At 34.8% G+C, this 17393-nt stretch overlaps 1 protein-coding gene across 2 annotated transcripts in view; it reads right to left on the minus strand.

Moving 5' to 3' along the window:
* Positions 1 to 3878: 3878 nt before the first annotated feature.
* The window catches only part of LOC109098489 (FYVE, RhoGEF and PH domain-containing protein 5-like), a 38296-nt gene continuing 24781 nt past the window's right edge, over positions 3879 to 17393 (minus strand). Inside the window, exons 8-21 of one of the 2 annotated variants that reach the window (XM_042766224.1) lie at positions 16323 to 16413; positions 14536 to 14586; positions 14375 to 14433; positions 14053 to 14124; positions 13813 to 13881; positions 8597 to 8680; positions 8389 to 8468; positions 8199 to 8292; positions 7942 to 8079; positions 6608 to 6710; positions 6201 to 6337; positions 5988 to 6089; positions 5160 to 5314; positions 3879 to 5037 (exon numbers count right to left, since the gene is read on the minus strand). In XM_042766224.1, coding sequence (XP_042622158.1) covers positions 5001 to 5037; positions 5160 to 5314; positions 5988 to 6089; positions 6201 to 6337; positions 6608 to 6710; positions 7942 to 8079; positions 8199 to 8292; positions 8389 to 8468; positions 8597 to 8680; positions 13813 to 13881; positions 14053 to 14124; positions 14375 to 14433; positions 14536 to 14586; positions 16323 to 16413 — 1272 coding nt within the window. In that variant the 3' untranslated portion in view covers positions 3879 to 5000. Of the gene's footprint in view, positions 5038 to 5159; positions 5315 to 5960; positions 6090 to 6200; positions 6338 to 6607; positions 6711 to 7941; positions 8080 to 8198; positions 8293 to 8388; positions 8469 to 8596; positions 8681 to 13812; positions 13882 to 14052; positions 14125 to 14374; positions 14434 to 14535; positions 14587 to 16322; positions 16414 to 17393 lie in introns of both variants that reach the window. The other variant, XM_042766223.1, reaches the window with a different exon arrangement.

A 17393-nucleotide genomic window follows, 5' to 3' on the forward strand; every position in this document is an offset into this window, starting at 1 on the left:
CGCATAATGCAACCTGTTCATGTTGTCATTCACATTAAGCATCTTTCCCTGCTGCTTGTGACCCTGTCAGAACCGGTTTTCCTTGTTGAAAAAAAAAAAAAACAGCATATGCTGGTTAGGTATGTTTTGAAGCATGGCTGCTGGATTGAGCTGGTTTAAGATGGTATTTAGCTGGTTATGAGCTGGTTTAAACTGGTCATGTGCTAGTCCTAAGCTGGTCCTGAGTAGGAACTAGTTGCTTAGGACCAGCACATGACCATCTTAAACCAGCTCATAACCAGCTAAGGACCAGTTTAAGTCAGCTCAAACCACCAGCCATGCTTCAAAACATAACCAGCATATGCTGGTATCCTCAACAGGGGATTAAAAACTACTGATCTTCACTGTCTCCATCATAACAGACATTAACAGGAAAGACTCTAATAGCTATGACTTCCTTGACTTTCCTGGTTAAACTAGGCTCCTGTTGGGCTCACTAGTAAAACTGTGTCAGTGAGGCTGATCACTGGGCAGAGGAATGACTGACCGTGGCCGGAGTCAGCCCCAGTTTCGCCATAGAGCCAGCAGTCTGAGTAATGACAGGAACCCGGTAGGGAGGAAAGAGGAAACCCCCCCACAAAAAAGAACAATTTGTTTGGTTATCAACTGCTATCTATTACTCACTCTGTGTCTCACTCTGATTCTGTCCCTTCTGATATCTTTCTGTTACATAAAACTGGCACTAAAGGAATATGTATGTTGATTATGTAATGCAAACATTAAAAAAAGTAGAAATAAGGCTGTGGGATTCCATGCCAGAATGAATGTCCTTTACAATAGACAAGTTATTCTGAGCACCGCTGCATTTTCATAACTGGTACAGAGTATAACAAACTGGTTTGTATTTTGTGCACCCTGTTGTATGTTGCTATACTGTTGTTCTCCGCTGAAAGAGAAGACAGGAATGTTAATGTCCAGGCTGTGTTCTCCAAAAGAAAGCTTGATAATGGTGGTGACCTCATGGATACAGCGATAGCGTTCTGGAACTCTGCCCTCCCACTAGAGATAAATAGCACATATTCATGGTCATGGGTGAGGGTGATGAAAAAATCAGGAAATAAAGAGCAAAAAATAAAAATAAAATGTAACAAAATACTACAATACATTAACCTGGTTGGGGAGAACAGCGCTTTAAAAGACTACCTCTGTTTGTTTGTAAAGAAAAGATGCTCATTTACCATTCAAATGTGTGTATTTCGAACAGGCAAATAGAAAAGGACTCCAAACTCTGAAGTTCTGTAAGTTTTAGCCAGTAATGGAAGTGAAGCTCATTAATGAAGCAACAAAAGCCAGATACTGCTGAGCACGTTTTCCAAGCCCTAATTCATGCCCATTGTGCTTTAGGTCTTGAGAAACAGAGGAACACTTGTGTGTGGTCAACCTTTGTTTCAGTTTGAGGTTCACTTTTCTCAACTCATTATTAGATCCTCTCAAAATGACTGTAAAACTAAAATATGATGACTTTATGTCATGTCTTTGTCAAAATATAGGCTGTTGGTTCAAATATCAACATGACCATCATTGCCTAATTGCTTTTAAACAAAGATTCAATAAACAAGATGATAACTTACATTTTAGACACACTATTTATTTTGTGCATTTATGCTCCACCAACAAAAATGACGGTCAAAGCAGTAATCTGATATTACGTATGTTTTTAACTTCAATTTGTTGCTTCAGACTAAAATATGAGTCCTCTATCCATGATATTGAAAATCATCTCATCTCGTCTAAATCAGGAGAGAAATATGCACAGATAAAAAAAAATGGTGGGTTTTGATGTGAGAGGAAAACAGGGGATGGTCTTTTATTTAATTATTTATTTTCACTTCACAAGACATTAACTGATGGACAGGAGTCGTATGGATTGTTTTCATCAACTGTTTGAACTCTCATTCTGACGGCACCCATTCACTGCGGAGGATCCATTGGTGAGCAAGGGATATAATTGTAAATTTCTCCAAATCTGTTCAGATGAAGAAACAAACTCATACATCTTGTGTAGCCTGAGGGTGAGTAAATCTTCAGCAAATGTTCATTTCTGGGTGAACTATTCCTTTAAATGAGGCACAGGTGGTTGTTGAATGTACTATTTTAATGGTCATAGTGCAGACACTTGAAGAGAGGAAGTGGAGTCATAAAGGCACCTTGTTCTCCACGTTTAACATCTATATGTCTGAACCTGGTGACGAGCTCATCTTCATCCACCTGTACACCTACTTCACCAAAAATGACTCTCTAACAAAAATATAGCCCCCAATCTAATGAAATGACATTTTAAGCAATTAAATGCTTAGAATTGATCATTTACTCTTTCATTAGTGGGTCAGGGGAACTCAAGGGAGTGTGGCAACTAGAACAGTCCCATTTCTATCTCACTTTCCATCTTTAACATCCTTTTTCTCTTTCTTCACCTTCTCATTGCCACATTGTTATATTCCGTGGATCCTCTTTTTCAGTCTTTGTTCCTGTCCTTTGCTTTCTATCTTATTTTATATCCTTTGTGTCCTGTCCTGGATGACCTAGTAAAGCTCAGTCTAATGAAGTCTAGTTAGTCTCGACAGCAGACTAGAAACTGTTAGCGTATGCTGATCTGAAATCAGTAGGCTATTGTGCCTTTCTCAGTGAGTACTTTGGAAAACTGATCCCAGGTCTCTTTCAATATAACAATTTTCAGAGGGCCTACAATAGCACAGTGAACCTCTGTATCATTAATATTTCAAAGGATGAAAAGAAATAGGCCGAAATGTTTTGTGCTGCCTCTTTTTTCTATCATATCAATTATTTAGGCATTCTGCTGCTTAATCAACATCTCTTTGTCTGTTTGCCGAAGTGCCACAGACCATTTTGATAAAGCTAATTATCTTAACCTAGTTATATCGCATTACTAGGCTGCAGTTTGATAACAGAGCATCATATGCCATTACTGTTAGCCTGTTAGTTTGTTGCTAGGTTTTACAATAAAGAAAATAAAATACTGTAATGAAATACGTATAATTATTAAACAAATATGCTAATTGCAATAGGCTGATGGGTAGAATGTAAACCAACATCGAAATCTGACCAATTATTTCTATTAATACTAACAAATATTTACCGCATAACTGTCAATAAGCTAAAGTGTGTGTCGCCCCCTAGAGGCTGTATCTTAACTGTTGGAAGGTCTTAAAAGTTTAAAAATACTTCGATACATTTATGGTATAGTTAATATCTATCTTTTGCTGAAACAGAAACATTCTGTCATAATTCCAAATATCTAAACATGTGAAGCCAAACAATCTTATAATCAGTCATTTCTTATGAAACTGCTGCTTTTATGGGGAATAATAACAGCTAATTTAACAGTGAAAAAAAAATGCACATAAGGTGCACTTTTCTTAACTTTTAAATGCATATTTACATTACTTTTTTTTGTTCTTCATGCAGGGCCTTGCTTAAATTTAATAATGCATTAAGGAAGAGAGATCATCTCTGTAGGAATAGGATATGTGCTGGGAAATATCAGAAACATAACTGAGAATGAATACTGGCACTTTTTTAGTTTTACAGGATACAGCTTTTTTAAATTTAACATTGAAAGACAAATAAAAACAATAAAAAGAAGAATGAGTCCTACTAGGCATTTTGAACAGAAAAGGCTCAGTTAGACAAACCATTCTTTCTAGTGAAATGAAATTTATACAACAAAATTCACCTAATAATTTTTTTTTTTGTTTATGATCACAAACGTTTTGATCGTTTATGATCTTGAAAAACAGACATTTTTAAAATGAATTTTGGGCTTTAGATGATGGCCTAAATGCAAAACTGCTTAAGGCTGTTACTGTACACAAAGCTTATGACACTTCATTATTTTTTAATGAAAGGTTCAACCAACACAGATGTTCACAACATTTGCATATTAATTTACATCAAGGTTTAACCAAATGTGGCCTTCAAATACATACAATCATCCTTACATAAAATTACCATAATAACCATAGTTTCTGACGATATACCATAGTTAGTTATTAAGATAATTATACATAATGCATATAGAATCATATTCAAAATATGCATTTTCTTCCAGTATGTTTTTATTGTATGATGTCAGTGGTGGCTAAAATCATATTAGCACAGCTTCACTGTAGTAACAATAACTATAGTGGTATTCTAGCAAAAACAATGGTTGCCAAGGTGATGTTTGTAAGGGAACAGATCAGCTTGGGAACCACGGTAAAATAACTACCAAATGTGAGGAGAAAAATGATTCACAGCGGATGATAGCAATATCTTAATACAGCTGCAAATTAAATATATTACACTGAATTGTAAAATGTACAGCTCGCTTCATTTAGGCTATATGTATCACATGATGTCATTTGTCTATAAAACATAGACTTTATATCTGAGGTGGTAGGATACGCCATGCTAAACATTTAGCTGTTAAATGAAATGAACAATATATTGTCGACAACAAGCCTGTATTTGCTTATCATATTCATCCAAACTATAATAAATGACTTAAATTATTCTTAACTTTACATCAGCATATAAAATGACAGCACTGAATTATACCTGCATATAGAAAGTAGTTACAGTAGTTACAGTTTCAAAAAAATGAACATTCTCCTTTATTTGACACAGATGAGTAGTTTCAGAACAATCACTCACTACACCTGAGCTTCACAGAACCGCACCCTTTACATATGGCACTTTTTTAATGAGTCTGTGAAGTAGGTGAGGCATAGCACTCGTCCCGGGACAGCACAAACACCCCATGAGTGGGACATGCTTTGCGTGTCTTTAATTTCAGCAGCCAAAAAGAAGATAAAGATCAAATTGAAGGTATTTATGGTGTGATTCCACTGGTTTCTCAGGCACAGGTGACTCTGATGTCATAGGCTTGAGCCCATAATGGGTTTACCAGTCTGGGGAATCCTGCCCAGAGTCCTGTTGTCTGCTGGGCAGATAGCAGGATGCTATAACACTGTGGCCTCTTCCATTGCGTTTACCCACCTGTAGAAATAAGTTTCATTACTTTATCATAATTCTGAGGATTTCAGTTGTGAATAAACAATGCATCATCACAATGATTTTATTTCTCTAAAGGTGTGCAGCATGACTCTTCTGTCTCATACCTGCGTGCAGTATGCTGGTCGTCTGCTCTGAAGGTGTAATACAGTGTTTTTTTATGGTACAGCTGGAAAACGTTGTCTTTGTCTTCACCCTCTGCTCGATCCGACAGCTTCACAGTAAAACCCTGCAGAGGAAGACTTTCAGATGCCACTTTATCCTGCAGGCACAGAAAACAGACAAAGAGAGAGAGAGAGAGAGAGAGAGAGAGAGAGGGGTTAAATGTGTGCAGGGGATGTGCTATATTCTGGTGCTAAAATGTATTATCATTTTGCATATTTCAGAACCTGGCCCAGATAAAAATTTGCTTTTATTCAGCGCAGTTCAGCAGTTCAGACATTGTTACATAAAAGATTTTTAATGAGATTTATTAAATTTGACATTATAATTCTGTAATTTATCTGTAATTCAAATACAGATAAGATGTACACGGAACACATGATAGGTAAAAATTGATAGCCTGAATGCACTGTAAGTCGCTTTGGATAAAAGCGTCTGCTAAATGCATAAATGTAATTTAATTTTAATTTAAGATGCAGTCTGAGAAGTATTTAATGTGAATATATATATATATATATATATTGAACAAGTGAATGCAGCCTTCTTTCAAAAACTTTTTAAAACCTTACAGACCCCAAACTATTGAATAGTTGTGTTAACAAATTATGAATATTGACAGCTCTAGTTGTATTTCATCAGTCACACAAAGGAGTTTATTTGTTGCCTAAGGTATTGATTTAGTAATGATGCAAGGAAGTAGGTAATGTAGTGTCTGTGCTGGTGTGGGAGACTCTGGGTCCCCTCACCTCTCGTGCTTTAAAGGTGTAGAGCACCTTGTCTTTGAGCAGAAACCACAGCCTCTTCCACTTCCTTTTGCTCTTTTTGCGTCTTTGCAGACTTCCACTCATAGTGCACCCCTCTGCACCCACAGATACCTGCACACACCAAGACTTTTTTTTAACTCTGAGTAATTATGTTTTTGGGTAAGACATTAAAAATACCTCATTTAAATAACTGAATATGAATGTAAGCATTTGTGTGTGTACCTGCGTGAGAGGTGAGGTGCTCTTTCTGTTCCTCCACAAGCTGGGTGGCTGTAGGCTCTGGAACACAGCAGAGAGAGGCCTGCTGGCCCTGTGTGTGCAGGGACTGGCACTCCCACATGATCCTGGAATATTACCACCTACATACACATCATACACTGACATCAACTAGACAGCCATTATTATGATTTAAATGTTTAAATAAGAAAAACACTTTTAATAAATATAAACAATAAAATACACAAAAAAAAAAAAAAATTTAAACATTTACAGTACAAACTGTTGACGGTGATGGTTCAGATCAACATCCAATCAAAGTGAACCATTTACAGTACATGAACAATTTTTGTACTGTTTCTAACCCTAACACTGTTTAAAGTCTGATTCATTTTGGAGCCTTTTGCTCTTACCTCTCTTTTTGAGCTCGGCATAACAGGGGTCACAGACTTTAGCCATCCTGTCCTTCAGGTACTTTAGTGGATACCTGTTCCTTGAGCAGGAGCGACACACAACCTAAAAACAGAGCAACACAGCTCAGATGAATAATAAATATGAGACGCGATCAGAGATAATAATAAAAAAGAGAGATGTATAATATTGAGAATGTAGGGTCAAAGTTTAATGCTGATATTCAGTATGCATTACCGTTTAACAAGTTTGGGGTCACTAAGATTTAAAAAATAATAATATTAATAATACTTTTATTTAGCAAAGATGCATTTAAATTTCAAAAGTGACAGTAAATACTTTCAAATTTCACAGTATTTCTTATTTACTTTATACTGTATCAAAGAAAAACAAAAAAAACAAATAAAAGACAAAAAACAAACTGTAACTTTTACTGTATTTTGGATCAAATAAATGCAGCCATGCTGGGCATAAGAGACACAGCAGTGTGTATCATATAAAACAATTCAATAATTACAAATAAATTATAACAAAATCCCTGAAATCTACTTTCTATATCTATATTTCCTCAAAATTCACTCAAATATTGGAAAACTGTGCACTATAAAGTCAGCATATTACTTTGAATGAAGTAAACAATGAACAAAACCCTTATCTGACACAAGGGGGAGCTGACACTTTTGTTGATCGGCCAAGTGGGCACTGCTATCAGCCAATGCCAAATACCTGCTGACTAGCTAGGCTGATCTACTAATAATCCAGGGGTGTCCAAACCTGCACCTGGAGGGCCTATAGCTCCAGCCAGAATTAAACACCTGAAGCAGCTAATCAAACTACCAACAAAAAAATATAATACTTCTGTTCAAACAATAAATAAAGAACTAAAACCTGCAACAAAACCATCCACAAAGACTGAGGCTGTTGTTGTATGAATAACAATCCTATTCACAATATCACAGAAAAAAGAAAAAGATATTTATTTGAAGGCAAAAAATAATGACAATTCAGTAAAATGCTTGAATAAAGTGTAATTTTTTTTTGGTTGAAACAAAACATAGATAAGTTCTATATATATATATATATATATATATATATATATATATTAAAAAAAATCTATACATACAATTTTGTAAAATATCCACTATTATAACCCTGTTGTTTGAGAATTGATTGATTACGATTTAATGCAAATATGTTCATACAGTTTCCAAATGCTTTTTAGAGCCACTGTAAAGACCACCTCTGAGTGTTTCACTGTAAACTGTAACATATCAAAGAATATGTCTTGAGCTTAAGAACTTCAGATAGCTCTCTACACATGGTACAGATGTCTTACCTTTCCACATGCGTTGCAGTGATGCCGTCGCAGTGTTAGGCTGAAGTCCGACGTGCAGTTCATGCACATCATCACATGTGACACAGGAACTAGAACAGGAGCAGCCTCTCCCAGAGACATCCATAATTTCTCTCTTGCCTGCCGAATGTTATTTTTACACATTTCATTATTTAGGTTACCTAATATTGAATTCTAATGCATTAAACTTCATGATGAATGCTGGTTTGATAACTAGACCATACGACATTTCCTCACACCTCACTAGAGCAGCTGAAGGTATTGAGGCCTGCGGCGTGATCCGCTATAGCCCGGCTCAACGTGTGGAACCAGTCCTCTCTCTCACCTAAAGAACTATGAGAGAAATAAAGAAGCTGTGCTTGAAGTTATTGTATGACAGTAGATACATTAGTACAGACACATGCAAACCATTATGGAAATGCTCATTACCTTGCTGAGAGGGTGATGGTGACGTCGCTGACTTCTATCCTGAGTGTGTTGAGCACATTGTCTATGACAGGTTTACTGACCTACAGACACATGAAAACACTGCTAAGTTCTTGATAATACAACTTAAATCACACCTTATTGAATCTGTTTTGTGTCCCAGTTGGTTAACCAAAAAACAAAACTGATCTCCAGAGACATGATGCCTCACCTTCATTCCACTTAGAGTCAGTGTGTTCTTCAGCCTGTATTTACCATCCTGCTGAGGGTAGGTGTACAGCATCACATCATTCATCTGCAACACACGCACAAACATGTTCACTATCTAAATAGGGACATTCCATAGACTAGACATTGTTTTTATATTCAGCTAATTATTAATATTATTACCTAACCCTAAACAGCCCCCTAAATGTTCTGTGTTTTTACAATAAAAAAATGTATTTACTTTATTGTAATACCTTTTTTTTATTATTATTATTTTTTTTAAATGAGGATTTCCCCAAAAGGTGGTTTTGTCAGATTTAGCTCCCTTCTGGGTACAAATTTGTCCACACACAAACAAACAGCACACAAACAAACAAACAAAAACACAAACACACACACACACCAATATACAGTACACAACTATATACACAATTTTAAATAACATGAGTGCATAGAGCACTTAATTATTTAATAAGAATTAAACCATTCAGATTAGAAATTTACATTTACATTTATGCATTCAGCAGACACTTTTATCCAAAGCGACTTACAGTGCAATCAGGATAACATATTTATTTTTTTTACCTAACGTGTTCCCTAGGAATCGAACCCACAACCTTTTGTGGGTTCAATTTAATTAAATTTAAATCAATTTAACTGATTTAATAGGATAATTATATTATTATTATTATAGTTATTAATTGCATTATAACTACTACTACTACTAATAAGAAGAAGAATATTAATCATTATATATTTAATATACCTAAAATTAAATGTGAGCAAATGTAATAGTGATGCTCGCCTTCTGTTGTAAGTTAATCCATTTATATTAGAGATTTCAATTATGTAATTATAATTATTAATATCATTATTACTACAGTATATTATTACTATTGAATAGAACCATAACAATAATAATATGTTACATTATTAAAACCCAGTATGAGCAAAACTAATAGTGATGCTTGCTCTCTGTTATGCTTATGTCTACCACAAGGAGGCAGTAAAAGCTCTAATAAAAGGGAACCCCTAGTGTCTACAGCAATGTTCGAAGCCCTCCCCACCATAGATGTAAACCACGGTAACATTTTATTTTAGTGTCCTCGTTATACATGTAAATGCACTTATTATAGTAATAGTAAACTCTGCCTAATTACAAGCAACTAATCATAAACCTAAACCTATAGTAAGTACATGATGTTAATTATTTTACTCAATACTCATTTTATTTATTTATTTACATTTTAAGCCATCCTGAGGCCCCCTTGAATTTTGCTGAGGTCCCCCAGTGGGTCCCAGACCCCTATTTGAAAACAACTGCTTTAAATAGTTTTTACAAGATCTAATTTATTCCTGTCTGCTCAATGCACATTCTTCCACAAGTGTAGCACGTTCAGTTCAACACCCAAGAAAGTGATTCACATGTTCAGTACAAAAGGGTTGGGCTTGATAAAAACAGTTTATGGGATATTTTCTTCTTTGCTTCGGTCCTGATAATGAAGTAGCTGTGCTAAGAACACAGACTCACGTCCACAAACAAGCTAGCCCTACACTTCAAACTATTGTGTTTGCTAGACATATATAGCTCCAAACAAAAGTGGTGACATCATCAGACACGCAATGTGCATGCCCCAAACATCCGCAGTTCACAGGCCGGGTCCAGGAACGCTTCTGAGGAAGGCTATTTGAGTGGAGGCAGCAGGACAGAGACAACAAAAACATCAACACCAACAGCCACAACAACCCTCAAATAGCTGAGAAAGTAATGGACACAATATTGTCCTCAACCATTTAATATCAATTCTCATGTAACTAGTGTGTGTATCTCCCTTGAAACATGGGAGAGAAAACAACAAATAACAAATAATAAGAGTCCTACGTAAGACCAAAGCAATATGATACAATTACAGCCAAAAATAAAAAAAACAATGCCTTGATTACACTTCAACACAACACTACTAAACTATTATTGTGTGATATTTGTGACAATTTCTTATCCAGTTCAGCTCAGATAAATGAACTTGACCACAAATTTTTTGGTTGTTCATGATTACTGGATAATGATTTTATAGAGATTTCTAGGACAGATTTTCTTTTTTATGTCATGTGAAATTCATTGAAAATGTAAAAAATATATTTTTTAATTCAGACTTTTTCAGGACTGTAAATCCAGCATTTTTTTAGTATTATTTATATACTGTATTTAGTATTTATGAATATTTTCAGTTTTCTGTCATTTTGTTATTTGCTCATTTTGTAAGTTTTTTCTTTTTGTAATATTTCTATTTAGCCTAATTTATTTATTTATATATTACTGATTATTTATTTCAGTTTTAGTAATTTTAGTACATCAACAACCTATTTTATTTTAATTAGTTGCCAAGGTAGCATTTCTAATATTCATTTAAGTTTTTCATTTGATATTTATATTTTAGCCCTTTTTAGATTTACTTCAAACCATTTTAAAAAGTTTTAGCTTTAGTTAACAATAACAAAACGGTGTAAATCACAGAATTAAAATTCCATGATCATTTCTCAGTGTTCACAATGTATTTCTAAACCAGAGATAGTCCTTCAAAGATATTGCATGCTTTATAACAGTGTCAAGGTCCTTAAAAGGGATGAAAGTTGTTGTCAGAATACTCCATCTGCCATCAGACGTGCAATCTGGGTTATATGAAGTGACAGGAACACTTTTTGTAAATCAACATTTGTCAAGTGCCAGTTTTCCAGTAACAAGGAACTAAAACATATAGCATGGTTTAAATTGAACTGTATGAACATGAGTCTAACCAATGTCAAATCAAATGTGTAGACTGCAAACCGGTTTGTGCCTCTAACAACTTTAACCTCAGAGAAAACCTGCCAATGTGAAAATATTACTTATTATTAAAAATTTTGTGCCAAGTGCAGTTTCACCAAGACCAGCTCATTTCATATACGATGCTGAAAATCACACAATGTAAAATTAGTACCAAATATACAATATAAATATTAAAACATTTATATTGTATTGTATTTATTATATGATATTATGCCATCCCCTGGTTTCACAGACAAGGCTTAAGCTTAGTCATAGACTAAAATGCATGTCTGGGCTGTTTTTTTAAAAAAATGAAAGAAACTAGCACTGACCTATCTTAAAATATCTAAGTGCCATTGCCACGTTTATAAAAGATACTTAAATTTCCTAATTGAACTATAGCCTAATCCTGGCTCAACCTAAGCCCTGTCTGTGAAACCAGGCCAATAATATAATATGATATGATATGATATGATATGATATGATATGATATGATATGATATGATATGATATGATATGATATGATAAATTAAAAAAGTTCATTTAATACTTGGAAAATTTAGTTAACTTAGTACTTAGAACTTTAGAAAAAGGAGGAAAAAACAGATGGAAAGAAATTTGCTTTTTAAAGAGAATGATTTCTTTCCACACCTAAATGTCTATATACACTACTATTCAAAAGTTATCAGTCAGTATTTTTTTTTTAATGTTTTAAGTTTTTTATGCTTACAAAGGCTGCATTTATTTGACCAAAAATACAGTAACAACAGTAATGTTGTGAAATATTATTGCAACTTAAAATAACTCTTTTCTATTTTTTCGTGTAACTTGACATTATTTAAAACATCGTAGCAAAACAATATCAAGATGTCAACTCTATACAGAGCCCAATCTTCTTCAAATCTTATCATTAAGACATTCAGAAAACCAAAAGTGGAAGTAATGGAGTAAATGTACTTCAGTGGCTCTACACAGGCAAACAACTGAACTGAATGCTCAGACTAATGTATTTAGTGTTGTTTTTCAGCTGCTGTGACTCAATGCTGTTGATCTGTTGTTCTCTGGGCCTAGTCTTCAGTTTGCTGTCAGTTCAGTCCCAGCACAGGAAGCTGGCATCCAATGACCTACAGCAGACATCCTGAGAGGAAGTACGACCCTCGAAAACAAGAGCGCTATAAAGAGGGGTGGGGGTAGCCTTGTGCTACAACTTGTGGCCTCCAGTGTCTGGTGAACAGTTATGGCACACATAACCCAGCTCGCTTACTCTCTAGGAAACTGACTGCCTTTTTGAATGACCAAATATCAGCGATATACAGATATACCTGTCTATAACTACTCAGTACCCAAGACAACTAGCTGTAAACCTCAGATACATTTCTTAACACAAGAAGCGATACAGGCTTAACTGAAAGAGAAGCTATTAACACTCTTGATTGGTTTAATCAATACCCCAAGCAAGATTTCATTCAGACTTTTGCTCTGCAATACACAGTACACCATTTATTTAAAGACACAAACAAACTGACGTATAAGAAAAACGGCTTGATGCTAACCGCTATAGCTATGAAATGCACAGGCTTAACTGAAAGAGAAGCTTTCTTAACACAAAAAAGAAACAATCAAAACTCAAAAATAATCTAATCAATACCAATGAACACATTTATTTACAGACACAAACAAACCCAGGTGAGCTCCAAACGGCTGTGAAGCCACCTGTCCAAAGGAATGTAAATAAAGCCTCTCTAATGTAAAAAAAGCCAGGATTCAGCATACTTTCATTTCATAGTTCTATTGTCTTTATGGTCAAAGTGAACTTCAAAATTCAATTACAATCATTTACAAGCCTGAGAGGGTTAAAGTAATTTCATAGTTCTATTGTCTTTATGGTCAAAGTGAACTTCTAAATGTACTGACAAGCATTTATGCTAAATTAAAATATACTTTAATGCCATTTCTATTAAAGCTTGTGTCACGTATTTAAATATATTTATATTTACACATTTGAAATGAGGAAATTGCAATTTAGCATGTTTTAAATATATTAACTTTAAATGTAATATCAAACAACACATGATGAAGTACACATCAAAACTATTTCTTTATGACAAAAGATTATTAAAACATAATGATTTAAAATGTACTTTAAAATAAACATTTTTATTTGACATTATTGCATCATTATTACAAAGTACACTTTTTAAAAGTGTACTTAAGTATGTTAAGAAACAGTCATGAAAGTTTACATGCTTTAGATGCACTTAAGATGCACCTTTTTCATTAATATTTAATTATTATGATATTATCTGCAAGTACAGTTTTTTTTTTTAAATATACTTGAAGATTTGACATATACTTTAAGCGCACATTTAATAAAATTAAGCACACTGCGAGTAGAGAGAAGCATGACAAGATACCAGGAAGAGGTGTCTGGGCTGCCTGCTTTTTCGAGAAACCTTCATCAGAGTGCCCTCCTTGACAAAAGCCTGCAAAACACACAGGTGCAAGAGGGCAGGTGAGTTATGGGTAATGGTGTTCTTCACTTAAACCTTTGGTGTCAGATAACTGTTACTGATCTTTCAGGTTTTACTGCCAGTAAAAACAATAATAAACTATAAACATCAAAGCAAAAATACAGCATATGAAGCTGAATTTACCCTTCCTGGTTGCAGAAGGTCTCTTTTTCCTCTCACGCTGTAGTCGATGTGCACCAAACGAAGCAGGTTCTCCTGCGATTGTGATAGAGAAAGAATGATAGAAACTAGAATAGAACTAGAAAATCAAAGTGTTTATTTTTTATTTGTGGGTGAGAAAAAGAAGAGTTGTTCAGTAATGAATAATGGTAGAAACAGAAGGTTTCTATGTCTGTATGTGACTATGTGTATGTGTTTGGAGATGCTTCTGTGTCTGGCTGATTTCACACTACTCTCTTAGTTTCTGGACACCTGGGACAGGCTCTCACACACAGAAACAACTCACCCCGTGTTTTAGATTGTCATTAACCTGGTCTGCGACCTCTGACACCATTACCAGCGCAGCTGTGGATAAAAAGTTACAGCCACAAGCACAATTAGTGTTTTCACAGGTGAAACATGATCAGTGGTCATCATTGTGTGAGAGAGAGACGGAGACAACAATACCTTGTGTGTCTTCATACTCTTTCGAATCCGGAGAGAGGTTGTTTAAGTAGTCTGGGTAGAATGAGATGAAAACCAAATTACTAATAAACAGACAAAACAGCTTCTACTTCACCATCTCATATTGTTTTAAACACACTCAAACAGTCTTATGTTTGATGTACATGATCCAACATACAGTACATTATTTACAGTTAATTTTTACTCAAAACCTCAAAGTCATTGGCAGCCTTTGTACAGTATACAAATCACTCACAAGTGAAATACCATCATTAAATCAAAATGTGAATAACAGGACTGCAAGTCAGCAACAAAGACAACAATTTTACACCTACTATAAGAATATGTAATTATAAGATTAAATAAATATAATAATAATAACAATTGATATCTTATTATATCTTGCACTTGTCCTCCATTATCTAATTACTTCCTCTCTGTACCGTTCCTTCACTGCAAGTGAGCCTCATCATGACCATAAAAGCCTGTCAGATTTCCTGTGTTTTTACCCAACAACGTGGCCTCATTGTTACAGGGAGTAGTAACTAATGAACAGCCTCATACTGAATACTTGCACCAAACTGCAATCCAATTGACATTTGTGCTGAAGAAGTGGCCCCAGTCTTTGTGTTGTGTCATGCGTAAGAGCAGAATTTGTTCGAGTTGGGACACAGCAGGAGAGACGAACAGCGGCTCATGCCAGAGAACAGACAAGCTACACAAATCAGGCACTGGTCCGGCTGAAGCAGCGTCTGTGTGGACAGCTGATTTAATTATCTTTCTGATGCACCTACTATAAGAATATGTAATTATAAGTTTTATTATTTAATTACTGTATTTCCTTTGCTTTCTGATGCAGTTTGATGAATATAGAACCCAATAAATGCATCCTTTATTTTTCCATTATTTCTATACTATTATAATATTTATTCATATTTTGAATAAGCTTTTATTTTTATATTTTCATTTTAGTTTAAGTTTTAATTATTTTGCTTTATGTTTTTGTCATTTATTTATTTATTTTTTAATATTTTAGCTTTTATTTATTTTTATTTCAGTTTTAGAAATTTTTGTATTTAAGCTTTTACATTTATATTATTTTGGTTAGTTGCCAAAGGCAACATTTTAAATTTAATTTTGTTTAATATTCATATATATTTTTCAGCTTTATTTTAATTAATTAAAGCATTTTTAAATATTTTAGTTTTAGTTAACAAAAACTGAATTGCACAAATTCTTCTTGCATTATGGCAATCTCCTAATTAATTATCTCCTAATTGAGATTGAAGATAGAGTATCAATGGTCCACTTGAGAGATAGGTGGCGGTAATGCACTTATAAGTCTGCAATCTGCCATAATGCAAGAGGAAGAAGAAGATGCCTCATGTGCTTGCTGCTGTGAAGCACATTCACAAGAGTTCTAACAGTTCGGACATTGCGTGAAAAAACAATATAAATAGTGTTCAGTTTCTTGCACAGACCGATCGTTTTGTGTCTTTTCACATCAATGTTTCGTCACGAGCTGCAGGGTTTAATTTGGATTTTTCTGTGCATGTTTTTTTTACTCTCATAGATTTTGTTATAATTTGCCATGCATTGTACGACTGAGAGACTTTAACAGCTGGAGCTAAAAATCATAATTTGTGTTTATACTGAAGAAACAGTCACCTACATCTTGGATGCCCTGGGGGTAAGCAGATAAACATCAAATTTTCATTTTTGGGTGAACTATCCCTTTAACTATGGAAAAATGTTATCTGGACTAAATATTTGAATCATGAAGTGTTCACCTGTGAGGATCATGCGGTACTGAAGCACTCGCACAATGACCTTCAGCAGCTGGTGTTTCAGAGGAACATGAACTCCTTCTGCATTCTGTGTCTGGAATGCAAACACACATGCATATGAGAAACGGCACATAAAACACACAAACACACACAAAAAACACAATATACAATGCATGCAAACATATTATAACTCCAACCACAGGCATACAGAAGGTCTTGAAAAATAAAAAAAATTAATGATCATATACTGTACTAATGCTACATCCATGTAATATAGGACTAATAGCACATCAAGCTGTGATGACAAAAATGTTAACAAAAATGTTAAAATGTTATTCCTCATGATAAAACCTTTTTAATTTGAAGAAGCTGCCGTATTATTGTTTTTACATGATGTCATTACGGTTAAGTAAGAGAAATCTAAAATCTTTGAAAATCCAAAACACACACACACACACACACACACACACACACACACACACACACACACACACACACACACACACACACACACACACACACACACAATCGTACAATCAAGAGTTGAATGCCACCTGTGCTTCCTCTTGACCCACAAGATACAGTATCATAGATCACAATGACACCACTTAGAAAAGCCAATTTTAAGGTTATTCAATGACCTTCCCTTTTTCCCGCTACACAAAAACCTGAGTACACCTCATTCCATCCAATTTAATTCCAATTATATAATTCACTGGGAGAAAAAGTGAACAAGTGAATCAGTCAAACGTGCGGTGAGAAGAAATCAATCAAGGCCTAATTGACTTTGACACATCATTGTTCATGTTAACTCTGAGGAGCCAGGGGGGATGTGAGAGGTCAGTAAAGGGCAGATAATGACAAATAACTTTAGACTTATAGACATCCAGAGACATGGGACAATGCTTAAGATCTTAAACGAGAAAAAGGAAAAGAAATGCCATTAATGACCTTGTGAGGGGTGTGAATGAATGGAGTTGTGGCTTGAAGAATAAGCAACAGTCAATGATTGTCCAGTTTGCACACCTGCCACAACATCATACCCACAACACCTCGGAAAGACACCCTCTGGAT

This window comes from Cyprinus carpio, chromosome A11 (genome assembly GCF_018340385.1).
Source record: "Cyprinus carpio isolate SPL01 chromosome A11, ASM1834038v1, whole genome shotgun sequence".
NCBI classification, from domain to species: Eukaryota; Metazoa; Chordata; class Actinopteri; order Cypriniformes; family Cyprinidae; genus Cyprinus; species Cyprinus carpio.